Below are 26,048 nucleotides of genomic sequence, written 5' to 3' on the forward strand. Positions count from 1 at the left end.
GAGCGTACTATTTTGACCTTTCTTTGGACATTGTCCTAAACCAGCTTTACAAAGTCAAAGATTATGAATTAAAATGTTAAACGCATACACCAGTCTATATAAGTTTACCCCTGATCAGCAAATTTAAGCCTAAAACAATATATATAAAATGTTTAAATAAGTACAAATAAAAAAAAAATAAAAAAAATTAAAAATTAAAAACAGTTTAGGTTTATGTTTTCTTTCTGTTGTTGCATGAAATTAAATGGACAAAGTAAATAAAAAAAAGGAAATTACCACACTTTATACGGTTACATTGAATACAAATTACACCACAAACTGAAAGTAAAGAGGAGTTCCTTCGCTTTTAGTTTCCATAGAGGCCAATGTCACGTGACTGTTGCTCTGGACAACGCTGACAAATTGAGTGCGTACCAGAAGGTAGGTTAGTTAGTAAAAGTGTAAAAGTGCCACTGCTTTGTGTTAGGATATTTCATAAAGAATTTTATTTATTTCTTTTCAGAAAGAATGGCTGATATCATTCAGAAAGGAGACGAGCTTGGGCGTATTCTAGTGCAGGTAACACCAAAGATCACACTTTACAGAGACTTACTGCCAGCTGTAATATGTGGATATTTGTCACTGACTGTTATATAAGTTCAGTGCTCAAATTGGGGTGGGATCCGGGACCCCCATAAGGCATTAGGGACCCCATGACAAGTAAAAAATAGACTTAGGGGGTCCCCAAGATTATTTTAGTAAAAATTATATAAATTACCCAACAACTGGGGACACTGTCTGTATAAGAACTGTATAAGTTGTCTTTTTTTTTTTTAGTTTGATTTTGTTTTCTGTTTATGTTTTTCTTTCTATCAGGTGCAGAATGATTTAACTGAGCTGAGGAAGAGCCTGGGGCGAACACACCACGACGGGACTGTGGATGTTCAAGCTCTCGATTCGGCGATACGCAGGACCGAGGACGGCATTAAGGTCACGTGACACCCTTGACACCAAACCATGCTTTAGCAAATTAATTTTTTTCAAGAATAAAGCTTTATTCCAGTAATCAGAAATCAGATCCAATGAGTGATCTAATTTAATCTAAACAAATCTAAATCTAAGGATAATTTTACGTGTTTTGGAGGGTTGAGAAATGATGTATTTTGTAAAATAATTTCCAAATCTTGTGCATTTTAATTCTATTTATGTAATCTACTATTAAGATTATGCTTATAAAACTAGTACTAAGGGGAACTACAAGAATATTTCTACATCTTAAGGTGTTTCAGATCGCATAAGGTTGGAGAACACTTGGTTTGATGTAAAAGTCTGCTGCTTTAAAAAAAAAAAGAGAGAGAAAAAAAGCATTGCTTAAAAAATATTTTTTTTGTTAACTGATGGAGCCCCAGCATTTTTTTTTAATTAATATTGAGTATTTAACAATATGAATTGGTCTTATATGTGAACATGCTTTAAAAATGGCTTTAATCTTTTTAAGCATATTGCCTCATTTCTATATATTTTTTCATTAATAATAATTTCTGCAGTTTTTGTGTTGTATTACTGGTTACTGGTAGACTGGTAGAGGTGGATGTTTAAATTGTGCTTGACAGGTAATAGGCAATAATCAACTGCATACCTGCAATTTAATAACATTTTGCTGATATAACTGACCAATAGCCACAAGATAAATTTACTTATCAATGTGAGTATCCATGTGTCAAATAAACCTGTGTTTTGTGTATTAATTATTTTTGTGATATTTATACAGAGCCACACAGAGGAGTATTTAAAGATGGCAAATAATCAAGTACTGACACTCCCCATTATTGAACACACTGAGAAGAAAACAAGAAAGATTGCCAAATGGTATAATAGACAAACATGTCAAAAATCAGATATTTCTTTGACATTAAAAAGTTTTTTTCAAACAATAGAGAGCCAAGTGAATATTCACCTTCTCACCTATAGGCAACCACCCACTGAATCCATCCCATACATTCATCCTCGGAAACATCTGACTGCTGGAGCATCTCCCGGAGAGAAGGTTGGTGTTCTTGTATAGAACGCACTAAACCAAATTATTGTATCCTGTTACTGCTGCATTACAGCACATGATCCAAATATATTTATGCCATTCTACCAGCATAAGGCAGCGTCTACATTGCGTGTTCTATACAACCCTGACCACCCAAAACACAGAGAGCTGATGCAACAGAACTATGGCATTCAACTTCCCGATTTGTTCAAGAAACCTGGGCCAAATGTGAGTTTTATTTAAAAAACATTCTCTTACAAGGTATACACTTTTAGCCTTTATAATGACATATTTTATTGTACATACTTTATTGTAGAAACATCATGGTATTGGTTGAGCATTTCTATCCAGGTTGATCAATGGGAACTATAAAAACATTTTCATATGGCATAACAAATGTGTGCATTATTTTATTATTGGTATATTATAATAAAATGTGCTTTTATGTATATTAAAACTGAAGTATTTATAAAAATAAATAAATAAATAAATAAATAAATAGTCGAACCTGGTTTCAGTAAATCATTTCAGAAATTTTTTGTCCGGCTTTTTATTCTTTGTAATTTTTTTTCCGGTGTTTATTTTCTTTATGCACACATCTCATCTGAGATTTCCCACATTTTTCTTTCAAACATCCTAAAGAGCAGGCTCAATAGATAATGTTGTAGCCTTATCATCAGGGTCTGGGGTTTTGAGGTTACTTTAGGATATCAATTTCCTCCTATACCCTATAAGTAGTCTGGCATGAGTCTGGGCTATAATCTAAATTACCCCTAGGTGTAAATGAGTGTGGGAATTGTTCAGAATTGTTCAATAATCCAAACCAGTACCCAGTTCTAGAGAGAACCATTTTTTCTCTCAATTATTTCTTCTTATTTACTTCTTAATATACTGAATTTTTGCTAAATACTTTGACATGGATATTCTACAGAAAAGTAAATTTGAGAGGACAAAGTAATAAAAAAAGTAAGGGTGTCTAAGTTGGATTCTAGTTTTTATTTGCTAGAGGCCAGAATTTGTCTAATCTGCCTGTTGTCTTAAACTGTCATGTGAAAGTAAGTAAATGACAAGTCAGCATTAATAGATGACTCTAGTCAGTAGGCTTTCAAACATCTTTGAGTTGAAAGGCACTTGCTTTGACAGTCACTGCGAAAGCATTTGTCGGTCAACAAATTGATGATTTCAAAGGTCACGGTTTGTTGTAGCCAGTCTGCTTCATCCCTCTGTCTCTGGCATCCTGTGCCTGTCATGTGGAGAGAGATTCAGGTGGAGCTGAGGCTGTCAGGTTGCTGCAGTGGCCGATGGGAGACTTGGCTGGCGGACAACAGACAGACGCAGATTGCTGCACATCAGCATTCTCCTGAGAAGGTGCTGGTGCCTGATTGCAGTTGTATGGACTGCTGCTTTACATCTGTCTCAGGACAGGTGCCGCTACCTGTTCCTGCATGCCAATAAGACAGGCGCATCTTACCCACCCGGCAGCTGCTGGCAGAATGCCAACTGCCTTCAACACCTCAGTGCCAGCACACCTCTAGAGCTGTTGTTCCTGCTGTGGTCATTTTAGTGTCCCATTTAGAACACTTCCACAGCTGGCAGGCACTGCTGGTGTGTCACTTGGCTCAGTGGTGTGAGAACACACGGCTATAGAATCTGCAGGAGCAAGATGGTGGGACTCAATACATGTTTATTTTTAACCCTTATCTGTTTCCCACTTTGTGTTTCTTTGTAATATCACACAAGCTGGGACTTTAAGATGCAACTTACACAATGACAGCTGTGTGTTTTTTTTTTTTTTAGCATTATAGAGAATTTCTTTTACTGTCGGTTCTAATAGGCTGTAAAATTGCTGTAGCTAACATGCTTTTATCTGCTTTGATCTTTAATGATATTGCATCCTGAGAAAATATATCTCCATACATAATAAGCACTTTGTCTGATTGATTGGTAATCATTAAAATGACCGTAGTGGTAAGCTTATCAGCGTGAGAGTAAACATTGCCTTCTTGATCATCCGAGCAGATTCCTGATTGCTTATATCGTTGATAAATAACCGTGGAGCTCTTCTTGCCATTTGATTCATGAGCTGTTTTATAGCTATGAGGAACTAGGAAAATTTTTGGGCATTGCTCTGATGGCATTTAATTCTTGTAGAACTGAAACAGCTGTTCACTCAAGAGAAACCAGGAGAGAAATAAACATTTTGAACCATGCTCAAAGTCTCCCGAAAACATTGCCAGCTTGTGATTGATTGCTGGAGGGAAGAGAAGCTTATTGGCTAGTTTACAATGTCATTAACTGTGTATAAGCTAGCTCCAACTTTCTTTTAATGAATGCAGAAAATCTGTTGGTTGTAATCACACAACATTGCGCTGCTTTATGCATGTACGTTTCTGAACTCAAGCAGTCGACAAAATCGCAAGAGGGACAAGGGAGAAAAGGAAGAAACCACATTCTTTTGACATCTACAAGCTGCCACCAGCCTGATTAATGAATAGTCCTCTTGCAGCCTTTTAGAACAAAGTTTTGTTTGGAGGGTGAAATCTAGTCAGTGACCCAAAGCTAATAGTGTTCTCCTTGAACAAGCTATTGAGTGGGGTTTGTTCCTGTTCTGTTCTCAGAGTAACGTTGTTTTTGGTTGTGGAGCCTGTAGGCAGATCTTTATTTATTTATTTATTTATTTTTGCCTTAGCAAGGCAAACGAATTCAGCTAATACCCCTTGTTTTGATACATTCAATATACAAAATGATTGCAAACTATCTTATATTATTTTATGAATAAAGACTTATGGCAAAGTGAAGAGAATGTTTGTGTTCAGCATTTATAGTAATGAGCAATCGGTGAGTCAAAAAGAAAAATGTGGAGTGTGTATTTAACTACAAATGCATACCTTATTTCTCTTTAGGTGGGAACACAGAAAATCACGAGCTCTACTGTATCTGTTGTGTGTATAGACCAAAACAGAACCCTCATCCCTGCATATCCTCTCTGTGAGCAGGACAAGAAAGCAGGCAAGAGTCTAAGAATACATCTATCTATCTATCTATCTGTCTGTCCGTCCGTCCGTCCGTCCGTCCGTCCGTCCGTCCGTCCGTCCGTCCGTCCATCTATCTATCTATCTATCTATCTATCTATCTATCTATCTATCTATCTATCTATCTATCTATCTATCTATCTATCTATCTATCTATCTAATATCTATTTGCCACCGGTTCCAAGCAGGACTGGCCCAAGCAGGACCTTGAAGTTAGGCTAGCAGCACTATTCATTATTGACTCATTATGCATGCTAAATCACACTCCTTCAACACCATACACACAGACAGACATATTTTGAAATGTTCTGGATGCAGACTGTAAAAGTACAGCCATCAAATGGAAATGTAGCCATAACTGATCAGACAAAGAACACTTCATGCATTGTGATGAGGTTCAACAAAAAATGACAATTGTTTATACAAAATGGTGAAAAACGACACAAAATTTTTGTATGTGTGTTTCTCTACAGGACTTGGCAGTCACTTAGGAGAATGTCTACTACCCTCAGCAGCCAAACACAGTCTGGTTAAAAGCCTTTTAATGCCCCAGTGCCAAAGCAAGGACAGCAGCCAGTATAAAATGGGTTAGACACATATTACTGTTTGTACTTATTATAGCCAGTGAACAGTTTTAATTCTAATTTAAAAAACAACAATTTTGTCAAAGTCATAAAAAATTAATGTAAGCACAGAGTAGAGGTGTAGTATTTTATAGACATTATATTTTAAGTTGCCTGGCAACTGCGCAGTATACATTCTACCAGAAACACCAGTGTGGTGTCAGAGATTACTAGCACAAATGGTAAGGCTGCTGGAATGGTCTGGAAACTTGCTTTCTGTATTTTAAAAAGAAATGTTTTTGAACCTGCTACCTGAAATGCAAATATGACTATAAACGTAGATGTGGAAGCTTTATTAGGTTTGAACTTGTGATCTGTGGACAGGGAAACAGCAGAGGGACACGAGACAAATTAAGGATAATACTTCCAAAACCATTAGTCCTGAATACCCATCCATTTGGACCACACTGACTCCGCCTCCCACTGCTGCCTCCAGTAGCAGACTTCTTTCTCCTGGACCAGCAGGATTTATGCCACTCAACTCTCAGGTATAACCAGAAAAGTCATTACTGTAGCTCACTTAGTGTGTGTCTCTGAAAGGACACCACTTTAGATTTTATATTCATTCCAACTTCAGGTTTTTCATTGATAAAATTCTGTCAGGTTCTGTTCATCGATGGACATAAACATGTTCTAATTAGTAAAATGACTATGGTTTAATCACTTTATGCTACTATTATTGGCATCTTATAATCATTACTGTTTGCTGTCAGGACCAGCCTCAGGGTTTACATGTATTAAATTATGTAAAGGCTAACTTCTGCATAGATTTTTGTGAATCAGTGGTTTTCTATTGTTAGCCTTGATTACTGCTAATGCGTTTTTCTTTATTTACATTTTTCCAGTTGATATGCAGTTCCTGTGCAAAAGCATCAAGCCAGCTATTTTTATGGACTGTATTTGTATTTGATTGTAAAAATATAAATGCAAACATAGCACAGTGATTTATATTTATATTAAAAATAACACGAACAGAGTAAAACTAAACTCTCTTAGATTCTGTGCTATATTATATTAGAAAGTAACAGAACACTTTGTTGCATCTCCATTCAGCTAAGTCTTTATGGTAGCACAGACTTATTATTATTTTATAATACAGTTAATGTTCGAGAGACACATGCACCTTAACTTCATTTATATGCTACAAACCAGGTAATTTAACAGTGTGAAGGTTTACTTTGACCAAGCAATTGTATTAATGTACAGATGTTGGTACAAAACCTTAACAAAGATTTTAATGAAAAAGTTTGAAAAATCCTCTATTAGCATGAATAACAGATTTACACACTCTTGAAATCAGGATAGTTCATTTCTACAATTATTTAGCTGAAATACTTTGCCATACCTCCTGTAAAACTTGCCAAAGGAGTTCTTTGCTGGTCAGATATTTTTTTTGACCTTGCGATGCAGTTCTTCCCAGAGCAGTTGAATTGGATTTAGGTCAAAGGACTAGACAGGACATCCCATAATAGATAACACTCCAGCTTACTGTTTGCTCCCTGAATAATGTTTACTGAGTTTGGGCATATGCTTTGTGTCATTTTCATTTTGTATGTTGAAGTTGGTTCCAATTAGCCACAGTCCACTCATGGTGTTGAAGTATGGAATGGTAGCCATGTTGGTTCAGTTTTCCTTTCACCTGGAATAAGTCTTTAACATCTCCTGCTCCAAAACAAGCCCAAACCGTTAAGCTTCCACCTCCTTGTTTGACTGTAGGTGTGAGGGAGCCTGGTAACATCTTCTCTCCTGTTCTCAGATTTACATATGTTCTTATGTTAGAGCCAAAAATGTCAAATTTGTACTCACCTGTTCATTGAACCTTCTTCAAGTCATTCACTGTCATAGTTTGTTGCATATAAACAAAAGGCACATGCATGTGGCTTAAAACCCCTAAAATACTAGGCATGTCCAAACTCTGTAGAACATGTAATAACTATATAATGATGGGCATGCCACATGTTTCTCAAGAATTGGGTTATTAAATATACCTCTAACATGCCATTTAATTACTGCTTGCTCATCACTTCTATACAACTGATCATATAATCTCGTAACAAAACACAACATATGGCATCAGCTATGGTATGTTTTTATGTGCTTATGGCAATGGACTTTGGTATGAGTATATATATATTTATATATGCCAGAATATCCTGTAACCAAACTGTGTCTGATTCCTTTGTGCTTAGTGTGCTTTGGCATTACCAGCTGCTCCCAGTAGTCAGCACTTTTTCAGTATAGTGGAGGGTCGAATTGATCCAAGTGCAGCCGACTTCTGCGCTTTTAAGGAGCACTATTGTCTAAGTTGGAGCACTTTGCAAGCGGCGTTGTGGCAGCTGGAGCGGCTGCTGTGCCAGTTCGCTGTGCCTCATGCGTTGGTGTGTGGCGATCGACTTGTGGCCCTGGCGCTGAGAGCTGAGCTATGGTGGGGAAGGGCGGAATGCCTCCTCTCTGCTCTGGAAAACAGAGACGAGGTGCTGGAGTTTATGCAGCAGCCTGGGCAGCGCTACAAGGGTGAGGGTGGCCGCCGGGCGGCTGCTGTACGCATTCAGGCCTGCTGGAGGTGCTATCGCACTCGCACTGTCTACTTGCACCAACAGCGTTGCAAATGGGCAGCCAGAACCATCGCTGTTTCTTGGCTATTGCACACCCGAATGAGCCGTGTCAGGAAGAGCCTACAGGCCACCCGCCTACGTCAAATGGAGAATTTTCACAGTCGAGCAAAGGTGAAACTCATACTTGAATACTGAAGAATATGGAAGTACTATTTTTGTAGTATGTACATATGGTTTATAGCTATTTGCAATGCATAGAAAATCAAATTCGAAGACAATAAATAGAAATGGTAAACTACTGTAAAAACTATTGTAATTATCATACAGATAATGGCTCATGTTTCAAGCAGCATTACTTTGATTTATATATCATATAACCAGTTTAGAATTCCAATATCACAATGAAGACTTCAAAGTATACAGTGAAGTATGATTATTGAAAATGCTGTGCTAATTAAGTTTGTTTGTTTTTTCATTTAAAATATATGCAGTTTTTTTTTTTATAGAAAGAGTCAAATCTTATTCTGTGACATTCCTTTGACAATGAATTACCTAGATCAGTTTCCTGATTACAAGTTAAAGCACACTCACTAATCACTATAAACTCACGCTCACCCTTTTTTCTTCTGTGCCATTGTTTAAACAAGACTAATATAAATCGAGTTCCTGCTCAGGGGTACTCATGCTAGAAGCAATGGGATTTCAGGTGCCTCTCACACCCACATGGCAAGCATCAGCGTATCCAGTTGTTAGAGCAGATGTTTTCCTGTGCCATCATCCCAGTAACATCTTAATTAATTAGAATACACACTTTCATTTGTTCATACCGTCACTCTACCATCTTGTCTGTAAGAGCAGACAAGAGCATGTGCATGTTTCCACCCTTTAAGCAGTCAAATTGTGTTAATTAAGCCTTTAATCTACCCTGGCAGAAAGTATAATGCAACCTGCTAATTGAATCAATAGAGGGAAGATGTTTTGAAGCATGCGCTTAGCACATTTAATGAATGGGATTTATGCTTGGTTTGGCAACACAAAACCCAGAGAGAAAGATGAGTGTAATTTGTTGTCTGCTTGTGTCTCATGATTGGCCAGCTGTGCGTGTGTGCTTGTGTGTGTGCTTATGTGTGCTTGTTGTTAGATGCTTGGTACTGGTTCATTTTTTGTTGTGTACTTTGCATTCCACAGCATTTGGCCACCAACTGGGAACATCTTATCACCTCTAAGAGGACCATTATTCATGTACCCTCATTAGGTACTGCTTTTATTTCTGGACTTTTACATTGCCTCACAGTTTTCAGGTAGGTTTCCTTCGGGTAAAATAATGTCCACGTGTGAATTTTTGTGTGTATGGTGCCACTGTCCCAGGATGCACTCCAGATCCACTGTGACCCTGACCTGAATAATTTACGGAATGAACAATTTCATTAGAAGTACTCTCTTTATGTATGTGGGCTATAAACCCCAGTTAGTACATTTCCGTTTTAGCTTTAGATAATTTAGAAATGTAAAATCATTTATTTTGTCTATTGCATACAGTAGTCCTACTTCAGCAGGTTGGCCTATTTATGCTGACCTGCTATCAGTGCGCAGATACAAATAATAAAAGGAAGAATGTGAATAGTAATTAGCAGCAGATGGAGTGGTGTATTTACACTGGGGGTGGCTGAGGAGAGTGCTGTGTGAGCTGGGATAATTAAGAAGTTGAACCCTATTGTTTCTATTGCCACACTCTGATAGTTCAGCTGCATTTAATCATTCGATTACCTTTATCAGCTTTAAGTAAAGCAGTCTGTTTCAAAAATCTGTGCATCTCATGTGGATTGATGTTTTGTGTGTGTGTGTGTGTGTGTGTGTGTGTGTGTGTGTGTGTGTGTGTGTGTGTGTGTGTGTGTGTGTGTGTGTGTTAGGATACTCGGAGCAACAGCGGCACAGCCTAAAAAGTTTTGACATATTGCAGAACACTCAGATGGGTCGGCTCTGTGACATTAGAGGTAGACACTGCAGTCTTGACCACATGACCACATATGTTGTGAATTTTGTGAATGTTTATTAATGCAGTGACATTGAGGTGAATTTACTGTACGTTGTTTGAACTTAATCATTAGTTAATGTTAACTGTTAACAGATAAGAATGTGGAGGTGATATATGTGTGTCCGGTACATTTGGGAGAGGACTTGATCCACTACTACACTCATCTGTTGGCCCTGAATGGAACTGCTGAGACCGGAAATCCCACACCTTCCATTCCCAAAAGTTTCACCATTCTCACACCTGAGGCACATCAGCACTTTTCAGTATGGTTCACTGCACAAAAACACATTAGAGGCCTTAATACGTCAAAATTTTAAAGTAGAAACAAAAGAACTATGAAATGTTTCACTTAAACCAAATTAAGGATGCAGAGCAAAAATCCTGTTTTGCAATTCAGTTTTTAACCTGTAGGGGGTGCCTGTGAGGTATCATTTTTCTTGGTGTAGTGTTGAGAATACTTACAGCCCCCTCTCAGTTATGCACGCTTGGTGATGAAAAGTTTGTTTTCCTCGTATTTATCTGAGCAGAATGTTTTACATGCATCTATCCTTTTATTATCATTTTATAGTTTCTTATGAAATGTGTATAAATAAATAAGGACATTAGATTAAAATGTAAATTATTAATGAACTGCAACTCTGGCTTTTACTCAGGTTAAAGGTTACCTCTTGTTGTTTTAATTGCTACTGCAAATCACTGTAATCGCGTGCAATAGCCTGTATTATAATGTACAGCACAATCCAATATCTAATACCAGTGGGCTCAGAACGTGATTAAACAAAGGGCTGCTTAGCAGGCCAGGTCCTGTGTACATTCGATCCAATGCTGCATGTTTACTGCATATCAATACAGCGTAAGTGACCCTGCCCACTTCTGCACAGAAGCCAGCACTATAGCTTTACTTACTGCCTGCCATTAACTTGCAGCTAAACACAGGCACTAGGCTGTCCTCCTCACTTTTCTCTATCGATTGCCCAGCTTGGCAGCATGTGTAAACTCTGCCAGACCTGTCAGTGGGATGAATCGCTGTTCGCCGATGCCAGTGACAGAAGGGCGAACGCCGTATGGATCAAATAAATACAGATGTGGAGTAATTAGAGTGAGTCCCAAGGAACCCATCGCTTAGCGTGCAGAAAAGATGGGTTAGTGATAGTGCACAAACCAGAGCCTCCCCTTTGCTGTCTTTGGTCAATTTAACCTGCTGCAGAACAGGGGTCACGACCCCTCCGGCTGTTCCTAATGGGCCCAGTGCATGTATGTACACTAATAAATTATAGCTGTAAACAAAAGGGAGACCTTAGAGGCAGGAACAGAAAGGACAGCTATGTAGCTATGGATAGTTTTGTGTACAAAGGGAATTAGATAAAAGCAACGCAGTATCAATTGACTTAATGTTTAATATAAACAAATATTTTCTATATTTGTATTTTGGAAATTGACTACAATAAATATGACGTTGCAAATTGTCAGTATTTTTAATTTATTAAATCTTCTATAATGTGATATTTAATATTGTCATTGGATTTAACAGTAGTTTCTAGGAATGAATCCCAGTAACATACTATTTTCTTTCGTATAGGGTCACTGCATGTGTGTGTCCACGTTGCTGAAGTACAGCCCACACACTTTGCGCCGTATTAAGAACTTGATCCAGGGGAAGCAGGCATATTTAGTAAGTGCTGTCCCCCACATGGATGATCTGGCTGTGGCTGATGAGTTAGGAGTGCCAGTCCTAGGACCGGAGCCTACTGTGGCACAGCTCTATGGCACAAAGTCTGGAATCAGGAGGATATTCAGCAGCAGCGGTGTTAGCATGCCCCCAGGACAAGCTGACATATACACACTGCAGCAGGTGTAATTCCTTAATAAACTTATAACATTTGTTCAATCTTTTTTGTAATTGAATGCAGCTTAAAACCATTGTCCAGGTATTATTTTTGAAATGTATTATGAATTCATCATAATGAAATTAATCATCATGAAATTCATCATCACACTTGTGCACATCATTCTTTTATTTTTCAGTTGTACGAGTGTTTTGCGCAGCTGATGACAGATCATTTAGAGGTACAGCGTTGGCTGTTTAAAATAGATGACGAGTTCGGTGTCCGTGGCACAGCCTACTGTAATGTCTGTCATGTGAGTTTCCGGCCCTGGGCTTTGGAGGAATGTAATCGTCATGGAGCACAGATGTGGAGAATGGCATGGGCTCAGGTGAGGGCCTTACATTCTCTCATAATCCATGTCAATACACTGGCTCTCTTCTCAACCAATATTTTGGTTGTAATGGATTCTAGATGATTAATTAAGATGTTTGCCTGTTTGTGGTTTTCCTGATGCATGTAGAACATACTCTTATCTCCAGACTTCCATTGGTGCCAGCCACTGTTACACTTTAAAATACAATTTTATTGAATACTGTATAGACTGTTCTCTAGTGCAAACTTGTCAGCAATGTGAGAAGGGTTGGAAAACATTGGGTGTTAGCATATTGGATTGTATTCTAATTCCCATCAATATAAACACATTTGCTAAGCAGCTAAACATTGATTTGATATATCTCTAATGCTTTGTGTGGCTCCCTTGGCTTCTGCTTTTATCCCTCATAGGCTTATAATGGGTCTTTTGATTTTCTGTCATGCATTAATTACTATTCTTTGCCATTAAACTGTAAGCATTGTGTAAACTAATTACACGGTTATCATCATATAGGCATGCAAGAACTGGCCTAGGCTTTTTTCTTATTATAGTTTTTTTTCTCTTTAAATGGAGGAGGCTTAGTGCCCTACCTCTCAGCAATTAGCTTAGTCCTTAATTCACGCGAGGGCCGAATGAGGGGATGTAATTGTGGCAGAATTGGCGCTGTTAATTACAGGCGTAAGCGGTTGAGGCCCAGCCAAGCTTCATTATGGCGAAAGCAAGTGAAGGAGGTTTAAATGAAGAGATGGGAGCCCTTCACCAGCTGGGGTCCTTGAGAGAGGCGAGGGAGTTGGGGCCTGATGAGCTGGCCCTACACCCTTAGGGCTCTATGGCCATATGGAAGCAAGCGTTGGCCTTTATTCCACCACTCCAGCCTTTTAATCAATGGCAAGCATTGCTAACAGCACAGAGAGCGCAGGGGTTACTCTGGCGTATCTTCCATTTTCTATAGATCTGTGTTCATATGCTGCTGTTAATTCAGTAGTTTCAGTTTAAGTGCCCCTCATGTCGGGAACATGTTTTGCCAAATGTGAACAGTTATGATTACAGTGGAGTTATTTGCATACTGTTTATAAAAGACTTCTTGCTTCTCTGCATTTTATCTTTATGACTGCAAACCAATAAAATTTAAGCATGGATTCTGAAATATTATAGTTCGGCATTATCAGTCAAAGTTTTTAATTGCAAGGGTGTTCTGAGGAATAATGGGTAAATAATGCCTTCTGTTCATTGAATGACTGGATTAGTATGTGTACAGTCTTCTGCTCAAGCATATGCCTACACCCAAATGTACTGAATCCAGAGAATCCAGACTGTTATGGTGATATTATTGAGCTGCAATTACTAAATCTAAGTGACTCCACACTTATTTGCTGTTTGCTGCAGGCATTTATCAAATATAGTCTCTTAGGGAGCATTATTTAGTACCGTGGACCAAGTAATATTCTATCAGTATGGCTTGTGATGAGCCATGTGGAACTCTCCTGCTATTTTCCAGACTGTGTGCATATTGTTTAATTATTGATTGTGTTTTAATGCAAGGGAAAAGAACAGATACCAGAACTCATGTGGTCCTTTAGAAAAACATTCAGCCATCCTTACCCTGAGGCAAGTTAAAGGACCTTTTTTTGGTTGAAGGGTATATGGAAGGCCCATGTCCCGAGGCACCGTATCCCCGCCACACAGATTTCACCCCATTCAGAAAAGAGAAGCTAAAGATGTATGGCTCTCATGCTATTCAATAGTTGGGTTGAGCCCATACATACTATGTGTTACACATTACACAATTTCACATACTGCTAGCACATGGGTCATTACACACAGTGTGAAATTATGCTTAATAGCATCAACAGATGCTCAGGCTGCTAATAGTTTAGTTTGTAAAAGGTTAGAAACACTTCAGTTTTAATTGGATTGGTGGATGAGACTTTTTCCACATTTTGATTTGTGTTGAAAGCTGCATGAATGGAAAATCACAGAATTTACTTTTTAGTAAGGTATATAAAATATATGTTTCTGTGAAGATTTATAGATTTAACATAGCCTTATGATATGTATTGGTGTTATTTTAGTGTTTCCTGTGTTATATTCTTTGATTTTGAAAAGTGTTTCAAGAAATCATAACTCAAAGCAAGAAAAATGTTATGAATAAGAAACAAGTCAATGTCCTCTATGTCCTCACTGCTGCTGCTAAATGTTTAATAAAATGAGTAGTCCTTTTAAAATATTGCAAGTTATAATAGAGAGCTCAATCAGCAATCAGTGCATGTCATTTTATTTTTCTATTGTCAGATTGTGTATCTTTATGTGAAAGCCAAACAAGGCAAATCTTTTCGCATTGCCCAGCTTGAAGTTTAAATCCAAATAAAAAATGGCAAAAAAAAATCCTCCTTCCTTCTACCCTGTTGTTCATGCAGAAGTGCAGTGGCAAATTCTCTGAATGCGTGTGCTCTTCTGGGTTGAGAAAGGGGGGCTGTTTCCTCGCACGCTTTTTGACGCACCATTGTGTGCTTTATGGCTTGTGACAGGGTGAAATCACTGTGCAGTGATTGACCCTGGTTCTTACAGTACTTGAATATGATGATAGCTGTTTCATGACTGGAATATCAAACTGCTCATCTCTCATCCTGCTGCTCAGTGGAGTTCGCTGTAACACATTTGCTTTATAAACTATGTGCATAAAACCGAAGTGTAAAAGAATTTATGACAGAAGATGTTTGCATTATGCTCAACGTCTCATGATATTATTCCAAGTCTCCTGCTGCTACTTCATTTGTCAGGCAGGATTTAATAAATAAGGTTGTGCCTTTAAAAAAGAGTTAAATGTCTTTTGGTAGAAAAAATGAACTTTTTTCTTAGCTGCTTTTCTGTTTTCATTTAAAGCACAGCTAAAATGCACTGGCCTCTCTATGTCTTGGTTTTGCAGGCATTGAACAATATGCCTTGTATTAATCAGGTTTTAACAGCCATTCACAGAAAGTCACTGTGCAATCAACAACATAATCAAGTGCCACAGCCAATATGGCATTTTCTAGTTAGTGAAACAAGAGATGCATTGATCAGTGACTGTCCGTGATTGATCCACTGATTGATCAACTTGCTTAGGCATTTATCAGCTCGCTTGTGCTCTAAGTTCTTTGTGGCAGATGCAATCAGAGGGCAGTCAGTTAAAGCCATTATGCAACTGTGGTACTGGCTGTCAGTCACCACTGCCCCCAATCACCCCATTATTTATTCGTAGTTACACCACAACCTCGTGTTTGATTTACACTAGACTCCTGAAGGAAGCAAATTATTGTCAGCTGAGTACTAAATACAGGTATGTCTCTGTGGAATAATTTATAATAGACGCTAGCCTTTCAGATTTAGCATCATCTTTTGCTTACACAGGAACGAGTGCTAAGAAAATATCTGGAGGTGGTACCTGTTCTTTTGGCCACTCATGCCAAGCCCTGTGACACATCCTGCTATCCGACCTGGAGCTGCTTCTTGGAGCACCTTCTCAAAAAAGGTGAAAAATCTAGCTACTGTTTTCAAACTGAAATGCTATTTAGCCTACAAAAAGTCTGTCTTTGAATGCTTTTGTCATCTCTCAGGTGGCGTGATCGAGGCTTACCCTCCTTCAGATAGTGTGACCTGTATGTCTGTGGATCTGCTGGTGGAGCCAGGCGGAGGAGTACGCATGCTATCGTGTGGAGATCAGCTGCACTGGCCTGGTTTTCTGCAGGTAGCAGGCTTCACCGTACCACAGAGTTCTGTTTGCCCTGATGTCCTGTACTCCATCTGCATGCGGATCGGCAAAGCCTGCCAGGAGCGGCACATCCTGGGTCATTTTTCCCTGGACCTGGTCACCTTCCTAGAGCCTGGCACACTGGAACAGCAGGTTACTATAAAATCCCCATTCAGATCAGACATGGTCAGTGCAGTTTACTTTATTACCACCAAATACTTGTGATTAGCCCATATTAACTGATATTAAAGATAGCCCAGATAAAAAATATTATTATCTTCTAGTTTAAACAAATGGTGCATTCTTTTATTGACGCTCTTGAATCACAGTTGTGTGAATCTTTATTTATTTTTTTTTAAATAAGAGCATTCAGAGACACATTATTGAATCAATATGTCAAACAGTAGATTTTACAGTCAGTGGAACAAGTCTGAAAGGCACCGAGATGAGGTCAGACATGTGGCTCTATTGAGTTAGTGTCTTTTTACTGCCATGTTGGTTCTCACCTTGCTGCTATCAGTGCTCAGTCTACTGTGCTAGGAAAAAGATGTTACTGGGTAGATGGATGGCTCCTGGAGGTTTCCCTCCCATCTAATAAACTGTCAGGTCTTATTGTGTCAATAAACTAATTTCCCGTTTAGGGCCTTGGCCTCTGACCTTGTAATGCCTCAGCCATGTGCTGGATTGTGTCTTGTCTGGTTGTAGTCCAAGATCATCAGACAAACCATTCCCTGGCAGTCGGTATTACTTACAGAGCAAATCATATATTTTATTGTTTTAATTTTCACTGATAAATTTCATGTGTTTTGTTTGGATTGTTATTAGTGCATTATAATAGAGGTTAATATCTAGTGTTCATTACAACCTGACTAGCATTAATTATGGGAAATATAAATGATCATATACAGCAAGGCTAGTTTTACAACAAGTAAAGCTTGAGTTATGTTTCTATGAATTTCAACACCTTTTAATTTAATCTATTATTGACCATATTTACAGTGTATTACATAAATATGCTTGTATAGGCTTTGTGATCATTAGAAGTAGTCTACTGGCATCTGTAGTTGGTATTTTAATTGCAGTCTAAGTCATGAGCTGTTCTCTGAGTTCAATATAACCAGATTCAAGATTCAACAGTGATGGTCAAACCTAAATGATCAGGTTTAGTTACATCAGTTAAATATTTAAAATGATTTAAAATACACTCATATCTGATCTGCTGGTAAGATTTAAATGTGCCATGGGTCTCGTCTCATTGTTCCTCGCTGCAGTCAGTCTAATCTTCTTGGCCACTAGAGGGCAAAGTATCGCCCTTTCATTTAATTGTCCGCATTTTAAAAGAACCTCTAAAGCCTTGTGCTATTTCCTAAATGTTTGTAAGGCCTGTTGAGAGATGGAAAGGCTGGTGGTTTAGAACACCAAAGCAGTGGTGTGTGGACTGCCCTTGTGGAGCGCATGGGGCAGGGGGGAGCTCCTTGATCTGATCTCCTCCAGTGTTAAAGGCATTAGAGCTTGTAAAAAAAAGACATTTACTCAGTGCTGATGGATCCAAAAGCCCCCTGGAGAAGGCCTCTGCAGTCCATAGTAACCTGCAATGTGGGCTACCATAATACTCACATCCTTTAGAGGATTTTATTACAGTGGTCTTGTTGTGCTGTGCAAATATTTGATAGTTTAACAGTGCACTACCCTATAGTGCAATTCTGTGAAGATTTCTGCAAAAATGGATAGATACAACGCATCAGTAAATGGCATTACAGTGATATTTCTCTGCAATATTATGTCTTAAACCACTGGGAAAGCTTACCTCCACCTGTGCACCAAGAAAAAGAATAATATAAAACTGAAATTAATTTCTGTTAAAATGAAAGGATTTTTTTTTTTTTAGGTTTTATGATGGACAAGTCCAGTGGAATGCAATTATCATGATAAAAATGCACAAAGTGAATGTGATTTCCTGCATGTTGATGAGAATGCAAAAGGAGTTCAGACAGAGAATTATCGACATCACAGTTCCATTTCTCTCAACATGCAAGCAGGGGGGAGAGCCCAAGCTGAAGCAAACCTGTCTCTATTTGAACATCAATTTACATTCAAACCTGTTGCTAAAAGCTGGTGTATTTTTTAAAGGGATTCAAAGGGGTGGGGGGGCACATGTGTTTGCCCTTGTAGGTCTGCCTCACATTGTGTGTAAGGGGAGGCTCAGCTGCAGGATTGCAGTTTTTAATGAAAGCAAAGAGGCTATAGAAAACAGGTACAATCTGGGCGTATATATCAGACGCTTTTGTGGAAGCTGACAATGAGGCAGACCTGGGTGATTCTTACAGACTGGCTAAATAGCTCTCTGGAGCCTAGCTCATCACACAAACCCCCAGCATTAACTGTGGTCAGGAGACATGCCTGGATCGATTCTGAACAAAACCTAGGTCCTTCTTTGAACACTGCTAGACTCACAAATGGACATGGATCTTAATCTTGGTTATTTTGCTTTATGCTTGGCACTGCGTAGATGCAGAAAAACTATTCAAACAGCAAGGACAATATTTTAAATTGTAATCAATTTAAATAATGAGAAAGGTTGTAAAGATATTGGCAGCATTGACATGATACATTACCATGGTTTATCACAGCAGTTTTCCTATCTGAAATATCGAATGTTAATTATATCTAAGACTAATGATTTTTTAAATGTTTTCAATATTTAGAAAATGTATACTACAGATTGTATTGCTCTTATTATTTTACTCAGACAGACAGAGGCCCCTACAGTGTAGATCTATTTCCACTATGTTTTGGTGTTAAGCTTATGGAATGAGAGAACTGATGGAGTAAAATGTGACCCAGCGCTAGTGAGGCACGATTAAAAGCATTGGGGGGCAGAGTTCAGGAGCCGGGTTGCCATTTGCTTTCCCTGGCAGGAGCGTTTAGCTTGACAAATAGAGACGACGGCAGTGGCTGCCAACTGCCACTTAGTTATTAACAACTCTTTCACTGGTGATTTATTTCCCACTGTTTGAAAAGGGACATAGCTATTAGTTTATTATCAGGGAAAATTAGCCCTGTTTAAGAATAAGGCCACGATGGGGCTTGACCCCTTAATATCCTTATAATGATGCCATTAACCATACAGATGTGAAGAGAGTAGCCCATCAGGCAGTCGACACACTGTTATACTCATGCCATGCATTCGCTTGTTCTGCCTCTCTGTCTCTTTTTTTTTCACACATGCACACAGTGGGGTATTTTAATGTTCCGCAGTTCGCACATAAAGTAACCCTTTTCACAACATTAATATGGGCCAGCGGTTCTCAAAGTGGAATCCATGAAGCACAGCCCCGGGGTACATGTTTTTTATTAATTTGTTACAGCAGTATAAATCACAAGTGCTCGTTATCAAGGTTATTCCATTTATTACTGAGTTTTTATCTTTGCAAGTCTATTTGACTGAATTATTTTAATCCAAACCTCAGAAACTTAAAAACAAGTCAGTCTGTAAATACTTTCGAAATCGACCTAATTGGACCTGATATATCAGAGAAGAATTCGGAAATAAATTGCTCCATGGGTATAATAAACATCCAAAATGTTATTGTCTATAAATAAAGTGTTCCTCAGCACTGAGCAGGTTCAGATAATTTACAGTTTAAAGGAGAACCCCTGGTATAGACCATTTACGAACTATCAGATGTATACGACTGTGATATTTTTGTGTACTGAGATACAGATACAGGTTAGAAATTCTCGTTATAGAACTAAATGGTTATAATGCTAATGTGCATGTGTGTTTATATGTGTTTTTCTAGGTGTGGGCTGTTGATCTGGATCTTGGCTACAGTAACCAGCTGGCTATGACCCAGATCATGCTCCACATGACAGGAGGAACGCTAAACTGCCACGCAAGTCGTCTGGAGGTTCCTTCTCCAGTCCGAAACAGCAAACCCGCTGCACGCCAGAGAGCTCGAGCATCTGATTCTGTACTGCTCATCAATACTTGTATTTCGTTTTCCATTTAGCTTGCTGTTAGGAATAATTCCAATGTATTTCAGAATTGTATCAAGTGGTCAAGTAAATGATGATGTTATTGCAATTCATCAAGTGGCCTTGGCACAAGGTATCTAAACCTTGCTTTTATTTGGAGGTAGACTTTATACATTAGCTATTTGGGTTGTTAACCGTGGCTGTGTAGCACAGGAATGTAATTATCCAGCATCTGTTGCCAGTGAGTGGACTAGAGTGTAATAACGGTCCTCTCAACAGGATATTATCTCCATATATCACTGCATCTATAAAGAGTGATCAGCTGAAGGTTTGTTGTTTTATTTTTTGTTAAATACAACTAAACACTGTAATTATGCTTTGGACCTGATTGGTGTTTAGATGTTTAATTCATTATCATTTTGATAGATGAGCCTAAATAATCAACCCATTAATAATTCATACAGCATTCATTATGCATGTGTATGCATGCCTGAGCACCTCATCAACCTGATGCCGGCCCCCTAAACAATAGACTTTCTTTATTAGCAGCAAACCCAAGTTTACGCTTGTTAATCTGAGACTTGTATTATTTTATCAAACATTCATTTAGTTTGTGTATGCGTGTGTGTGTGGCACAGTGTTTTTTCTGCCCTGCTCTTTGGTTAATAGCTCCAGCTTTGGCCATCACTTGGGGCCTGAATATTACAAACACAATTAAATCCCGGCTGGAAATTCTCTTTATTGTTGGACGAGGACAGTGCTTTTGACAGCTCAAAGCACAGCTCTATTGGAAAGAATTACATGGCCTCTCTAGAGTGTGCCAAGGCCATTGCTTGTGCCTTACTTCTGTCAGAGAGAATATGTTTCATGCCTGCTTATGGTCTTCAGAGTACAGACACTTTCATCTAATCAGCTCCTGTAGCATGTTTTCTGAAACATTATTTAGCGGCTTTTGCTGTGAGCATGGTTGTCTTTTCGAGGACACCTGTCTGTCCTCTTTTGTGTAATCCAGGAATTGCCTTTCGGATTTCTTGAGAGATAAACACTTTGCTAAGTGTGAGCCTACCATAAATTGTGTATCCTTTTATTGCAGGAACCATGGTTCAATTAATACCTCATTATGCAAACTCATCTACACACACAAAAAAAAAAAATTACTTACATGACAACAGATTAGTATTAGTACTGGATTAGTAATGTAGTTTGATCATCATCACTGCACCCCGCAACATTGTATACCCGCCACAAATGGACATTCGGTGTAACCCAGATGAGGATGGGTTCCCTCTTGAGTCTGGTTCCTCTCAAGGTTTCTTCCTTATGCCATCTCGGGGAGTTTTTCCTTGCCACAGTCGCCAGTCGCCACCGGCTTGCTCATCAGGGACAAACTTACTCATAAAGAACATATTCATTTTTAATCACCGCATTATCTGTGTAAAGCTGCTTTGAGACAATGTTCATTGTTAAAAGCGCTATACAAATAAAAATGAATTGAATTGAATTGAATAGTTCTTTCATTGTGTTTGGGTCTTCTCAGTCAGCGCCAGCATCAAGTCATTTTGCAGTGATGAGCAGCTGGCTTTTTCATACCAACCTCTCTATGGTCCACTATAGTGTGTTCTTCCAGATGTGCAAGGCACATGGCATCGGATTTGACATTAAGGTAAAACCTTTATGCTTGTGCTTTTTTTTATTGTACATCAGTACCGGTAATTACAGTGTCAAATTGCATTGCCATTGTAGCCTGTCAATTTGCTTTTGTATATACATTGTATCCATTAACATCATCCACATTAATGACAATAATGCTAAATCATGTTAAGTCATACTCACTCAGTGCCAACCTAAATTTCAGGCAAGAGAAGGCTCTGTGTTTGCTCTCCATGACAGTGCAGAAAGGAGCAGCCTTGGCATGGTGTAAGTTACCACAGATGCACTCTAAGCACTTAATCATCCATTAACCACTGTTCTGTATAAAGCCCATGGAGCTTTCTTCATTTTCTTTACTTATTCTGTCCTATCATTCACTGTATTTACAACTATCAGCCTTCTCCAAGGACCTAATTTACCACCTACACATTTCACCGTAAATTCCTCAAACGAAAAGTATAGTCCCACAATATACTGCCAGGCACAATTAAACACATTCATCACTCCTGTTCTATGGCTAACCACTCAAGCCCTGCTTCTTTCCATTGTCTCTCCCTGAAGAACAACAGCCCTCTTTAAGCCTGAGAGCTCTCATTAAGCTCCCAGCAGCCCCAGCATTCAAACAAGGTGATTTTGTTTCTAGTTTTCTGTCTGATGGCAGTAGATGGGGATCATTAGTAAGCTCGTTTGTCTCTGCATCTCGTTAACAGAACAATCTCACCAGATCTCCAGGGAGCACTGCTGACCTTTGCTTGCAACCTCACTGTCATTCATCAAGAAATATCAGCCCCAAATATGCAAGGAGAGACCAATTTTAAGGTGTGGTGTTAATGAACTAATGATTGTGTGCCTTTTTCCTCCTGAAATGAACCTCTCTTCTAAACATGAAACCTGTTAATGGCATCCTTTACACACTTTAATCATCCATTAAGCGCTGTCCAGTCATGAGCTTAGTGAAGTATCTTTGGCTATTAGGAGAGTAATGGAAACAAAAGTTTTGATTGGTACAACCAGGCACCAATTACATTCACATATTTGAATTTAATTTTATTCCTCTGGAAATGCTTTGCTTTTCAATTAGCTATTTAGAGTGATAAGCGCACTGTGAGATAATAACTAGACTCTCTCGTAGCCTTGGGAACAATGAATAGAGAACTTGAAGCTGTTCCATTTGCAATATTGTTTCGTAGAGCACAAGTGTAGGCATTCTGAGTTTTGAGCATGTCTGTTTAAGGTATCCTAACCCTTTAATTCAACATTTTAGTTTTTGGTGTATTATTCTTTACATTCCTTAACAATAGGAAGATAAAATAACATAACACTACAGTACAAATATTCTGTTATGTGCACTATATTTTACAGATAGATAGATAGATAGATAGATAGATAGATAGATAGATAGATAGATAGATAGATAGATAGATAGATAGATAGATAGATAGATAGATAGATACACACAGACACACACACACACACACACAAGATTTGAAAGACAAATGCATTTTCCATGATCCAACTTTTTCCAAACAAATATAAAAATGTACCATGCCATACCTCCCTTACCATGAACATATATATATATATATATATACATAACAGGATATTCCACAAGCACTTTATATTTCACAGCACTGGAAATGTCTTTAGGGGTAGAATTAGACTTTACCATAGTATAGTATTATTGATAAAATTAAATAAACTCGTAAAATATAAAATTTAAGTATTCATATTATATATATATATATATATATATATATATATATATATATATATATATATATATATATATATATATATATACTGAACTGTGGTATATTAAGGTGTGTGTGTGTGTGTGTGTGTGTGTGTGTGTGTGTGTGTGTGTGTGTGTGTGTGTGTGTGTGTTTACAGGAGCTGATCAAGAATATAAAGCAGGTGCTGAATGTAATCACCCAGAACAGAGACAAGAAGCAGAAAGAAAATGAGAAATCTGCAGATGTTTAAATTTTCCTTTTTTTTCTGTTAAACTCAACACATTTACTGCACATCTGCAGCCTGTTCCTCTTAGTTATGGTGCCATACACTTGCCATATATTCACCCTATTTCCTTGAAATTAAAAACAGAGTGATAATAAGTTTAAATGTTAAATAGATCAGTGAATTATGAATTGCTATGTCATTCCTTTGTCCCTAAGTCTTGTTTTTTTCAGCCAGGGATGTGTGTATTTACTCTTATTAGATGAAACATCTGAGGAATTGCCTAAAAATGTGCTTTGAGTAACAGATGTCTGCTAAATAACATATATAAGCAAAAATGACTGATACTAACATAAATGGAAACAAGAACATAAATAAAAACAAATTATACCCATTTTAAACAGCATCAGTCTACTTGGTAAATTACTGAGAACTAACCATCTTTGTAAGTATTCAATACAACCGGAACTAACACTATGCTGTTGTTTCTAGTCGGATAGTATAGCGGGGGAACATGCTAGAGTTGTCGGCTGTTCGATAGACCTGAAGGACACACAAATCCTTTATGCGTGCGTTAAAGCTTTTAAAATCTTTCTATGTATAAAGAGCCGAAAGTATATTGTTATTTGAATTCGTCGCGTTAGGTCTTATTAGCAGGTTAGCTGTTCATTTTCCCGGCTAAGCTAATTCTAAGAACTCCTTAGGTTACTATGTCCTAATGGATTGTATAACATTACTGTTTTTGCGTCTCTGATGCTCCTTAAGTTTTGAGTATGAGGATTATTTAACTAACCCAATGCGTATCAGCAGTTTATCTGTAGGTATAAATATCTATCTATAGATACATTGATAAAGTGGTATACCTAAGCAATCAGAGACTGTTGTTAGATCACTGGAAATTGTGCATTTGCAAAAAGTGTGCATGCATAATACATGAATATAAACCAACAGAAGCAATGACAAGAATCCTGCGAATGATCCATAGTGGTTTTTTGAGGATTGTGCTTTTCCCAAGTACATTTCGGAATAACCTTTGTCGTCCAGCTGCCTCTGAGGTTTTGACATGTCACCTTTCTCAGCGCAAACTTCCACCCTGGACATCCTTCTGTGTCCGCTACAGTGCTGTAATAAATGACCAGTTCGGCTTGTCCAACTTTAACTGGCAGGTCCAAGGTGCCAACTATCACATCCTCAGAACCGGAGCTTTTCCCTTTATCAAGTATCACTGCACCAAAGCGCCTCCTCAAAACCTTGAGTTTGAAAACAAATTCTTTGGCATACTGAAAGTCATCAACTTGGGTTAGTTCAAACTTTCTGTAAACATGAAGTGACCTGATTTACCATTGAATACCAAAAACGTTGTTGAGAATGAAAGAATGTTGAGGATTCCTGAGTTTCTCATCCTCTACCTTCTTGTTTTAGGTATTCCCTGTCTGGCGTATGGCCTTGGCTCATGGATGGTGGCTGGTATAACAGAAAGTGTGCACACTTCAGCTGGCAGAATCACTATTTATTTTGCATACAAAGAGGTAGAAGGTGCCAAATACTGATGCTGGATGGATTATCACCTCATCCTATCCTTGCTATAAAAAGACGCACAGAGATTAAAATGGAATCAGTGTATTTTTGTAATACTCTGATAACAGTACAGATGCCATAAAACTGCTTTGTTTCAACATTTAAAATACCTGTGATGAAGAATTGTATAATTGCGGTAAAGGTTTTCTTTACAAATTTCTAGAGGACTACTTATTTTTGGTGTAGAGCAGAGGTGTCCAAATATTTTTTCTTACGAAAAGCCAAAACTTGAACGAGGGCCATAGACTGAAAGTAAAGGTTGCATTGTACCAAACATTATAATGAAATTAATGTTGCAATGTAATTAATAATAATTATAATATATAATTATTAAATAAATTGAAAACATAATTCTGTAATCTGCTTAATTAATGGCGTTTTTACCCCCAAAGTTTTAGTTTTAGTAAATGTTTTTACAGTACAGTAAATACAGTGAAATGTATTGCCTAATACAACTGTTTAGTGAATAAAAGACATGAAATTGTTTTTTTTATTTTTTCGAAAAATTTTCAAAATGGCAATTTTTTTCTCTTCTCATATATTGCATATTTGCATCCCAGGCTCTATTTTGGGCTTCTCTGGTTTAGCGGAAACTGCATAAATGAGCTAGTGTGCACTGTATGTATAGAGCGTTAGCTCACAGGTGCTGCAGTCTGCTTGCTCGTCGCTTTTGTGTCCTCCCCTGCTACTGTGGA

At 38.1% G+C, this 26,048-nt stretch overlaps 2 protein-coding genes across 2 annotated transcripts; both read left to right on the forward strand.

The window, feature by feature from the left end:
* The first annotated feature begins 371 nt into the window (after nucleotides 1–371).
* Nucleotides 372–24,623, forward strand: iqch (IQ motif containing H). The gene is made up of 22 exons (XM_083552039.1): nucleotides 372–420; nucleotides 503–558; nucleotides 856–969; nucleotides 1,751–1,848; nucleotides 1,951–2,026; nucleotides 2,126–2,245; nucleotides 4,921–5,026; nucleotides 5,523–5,636; nucleotides 5,997–6,160; nucleotides 7,862–8,398; nucleotides 9,416–9,482; nucleotides 10,138–10,221; nucleotides 10,356–10,525; nucleotides 11,842–12,114; nucleotides 12,288–12,476; nucleotides 15,852–15,972; nucleotides 16,058–16,344; nucleotides 19,995–20,165; nucleotides 21,707–21,832; nucleotides 22,025–22,086; nucleotides 22,530–22,638; nucleotides 23,710–24,623. The coding sequence occupies exons 2-22, from the start codon at nucleotides 508–510 to the stop codon at nucleotides 23,800–23,802; spliced, it is 3,132 nt and encodes a 1,043-aa protein (XP_083408165.1). The 5' UTR covers nucleotides 372–420; nucleotides 503–507; the 3' UTR covers nucleotides 23,803–24,623.
* On the forward strand, nucleotides 24,612–25,695 carry cUnh15orf61 (chromosome Un C15orf61 homolog). Its single transcript, XM_083552159.1, has 2 exons — nucleotides 24,612–25,074; nucleotides 25,198–25,695. Exons 1-2 carry the CDS (start codon nucleotides 24,732–24,734, stop codon nucleotides 25,323–25,325), a joined length of 471 nt encoding a protein of 156 aa, XP_083408285.1. The 5' UTR covers nucleotides 24,612–24,731; the 3' UTR covers nucleotides 25,326–25,695.
* Nucleotides 25,696–26,048: the final 353 nt, after the last annotated feature.

Source organism: Silurus aristotelis (assembly GCF_946808225.1).
Source record: "Silurus aristotelis genome assembly, chromosome: 10".
NCBI classification, from domain to species: domain Eukaryota; kingdom Metazoa; phylum Chordata; class Actinopteri; order Siluriformes; family Siluridae; genus Silurus; species Silurus aristotelis.

Coding starts and splice junctions, on each gene's coding strand:
- cUnh15orf61 (XM_083552159.1), top strand. CDS start 24,732: ATGACAAGAATCCTGCGAATGATCCATAGTGGTTTTTTGAGGATTGTG. Junction 25,075..25,197: donor ACTGAAAGTCATCAACTTGG/GTTAGTTCAAAC, acceptor TTCTTGTTTTAG/GTATTCCCTGTCTGGCGTAT.
- iqch (XM_083552039.1), top strand. CDS start 508: ATGGCTGATATCATTCAGAAAGGAGACGAGCTTGGGCGTATTCTAGTG. Junction 6,161..7,861: donor TTATGCCACTCAACTCTCAG/GTATAACCAGAA, acceptor CTTTGTGCTTAG/TGTGCTTTGGCATTACCAGC. Junction 21,833..22,024: donor GCATCGGATTTGACATTAAG/GTAAAACCTTTA, acceptor CCTAAATTTCAG/GCAAGAGAAGGCTCTGTGTT.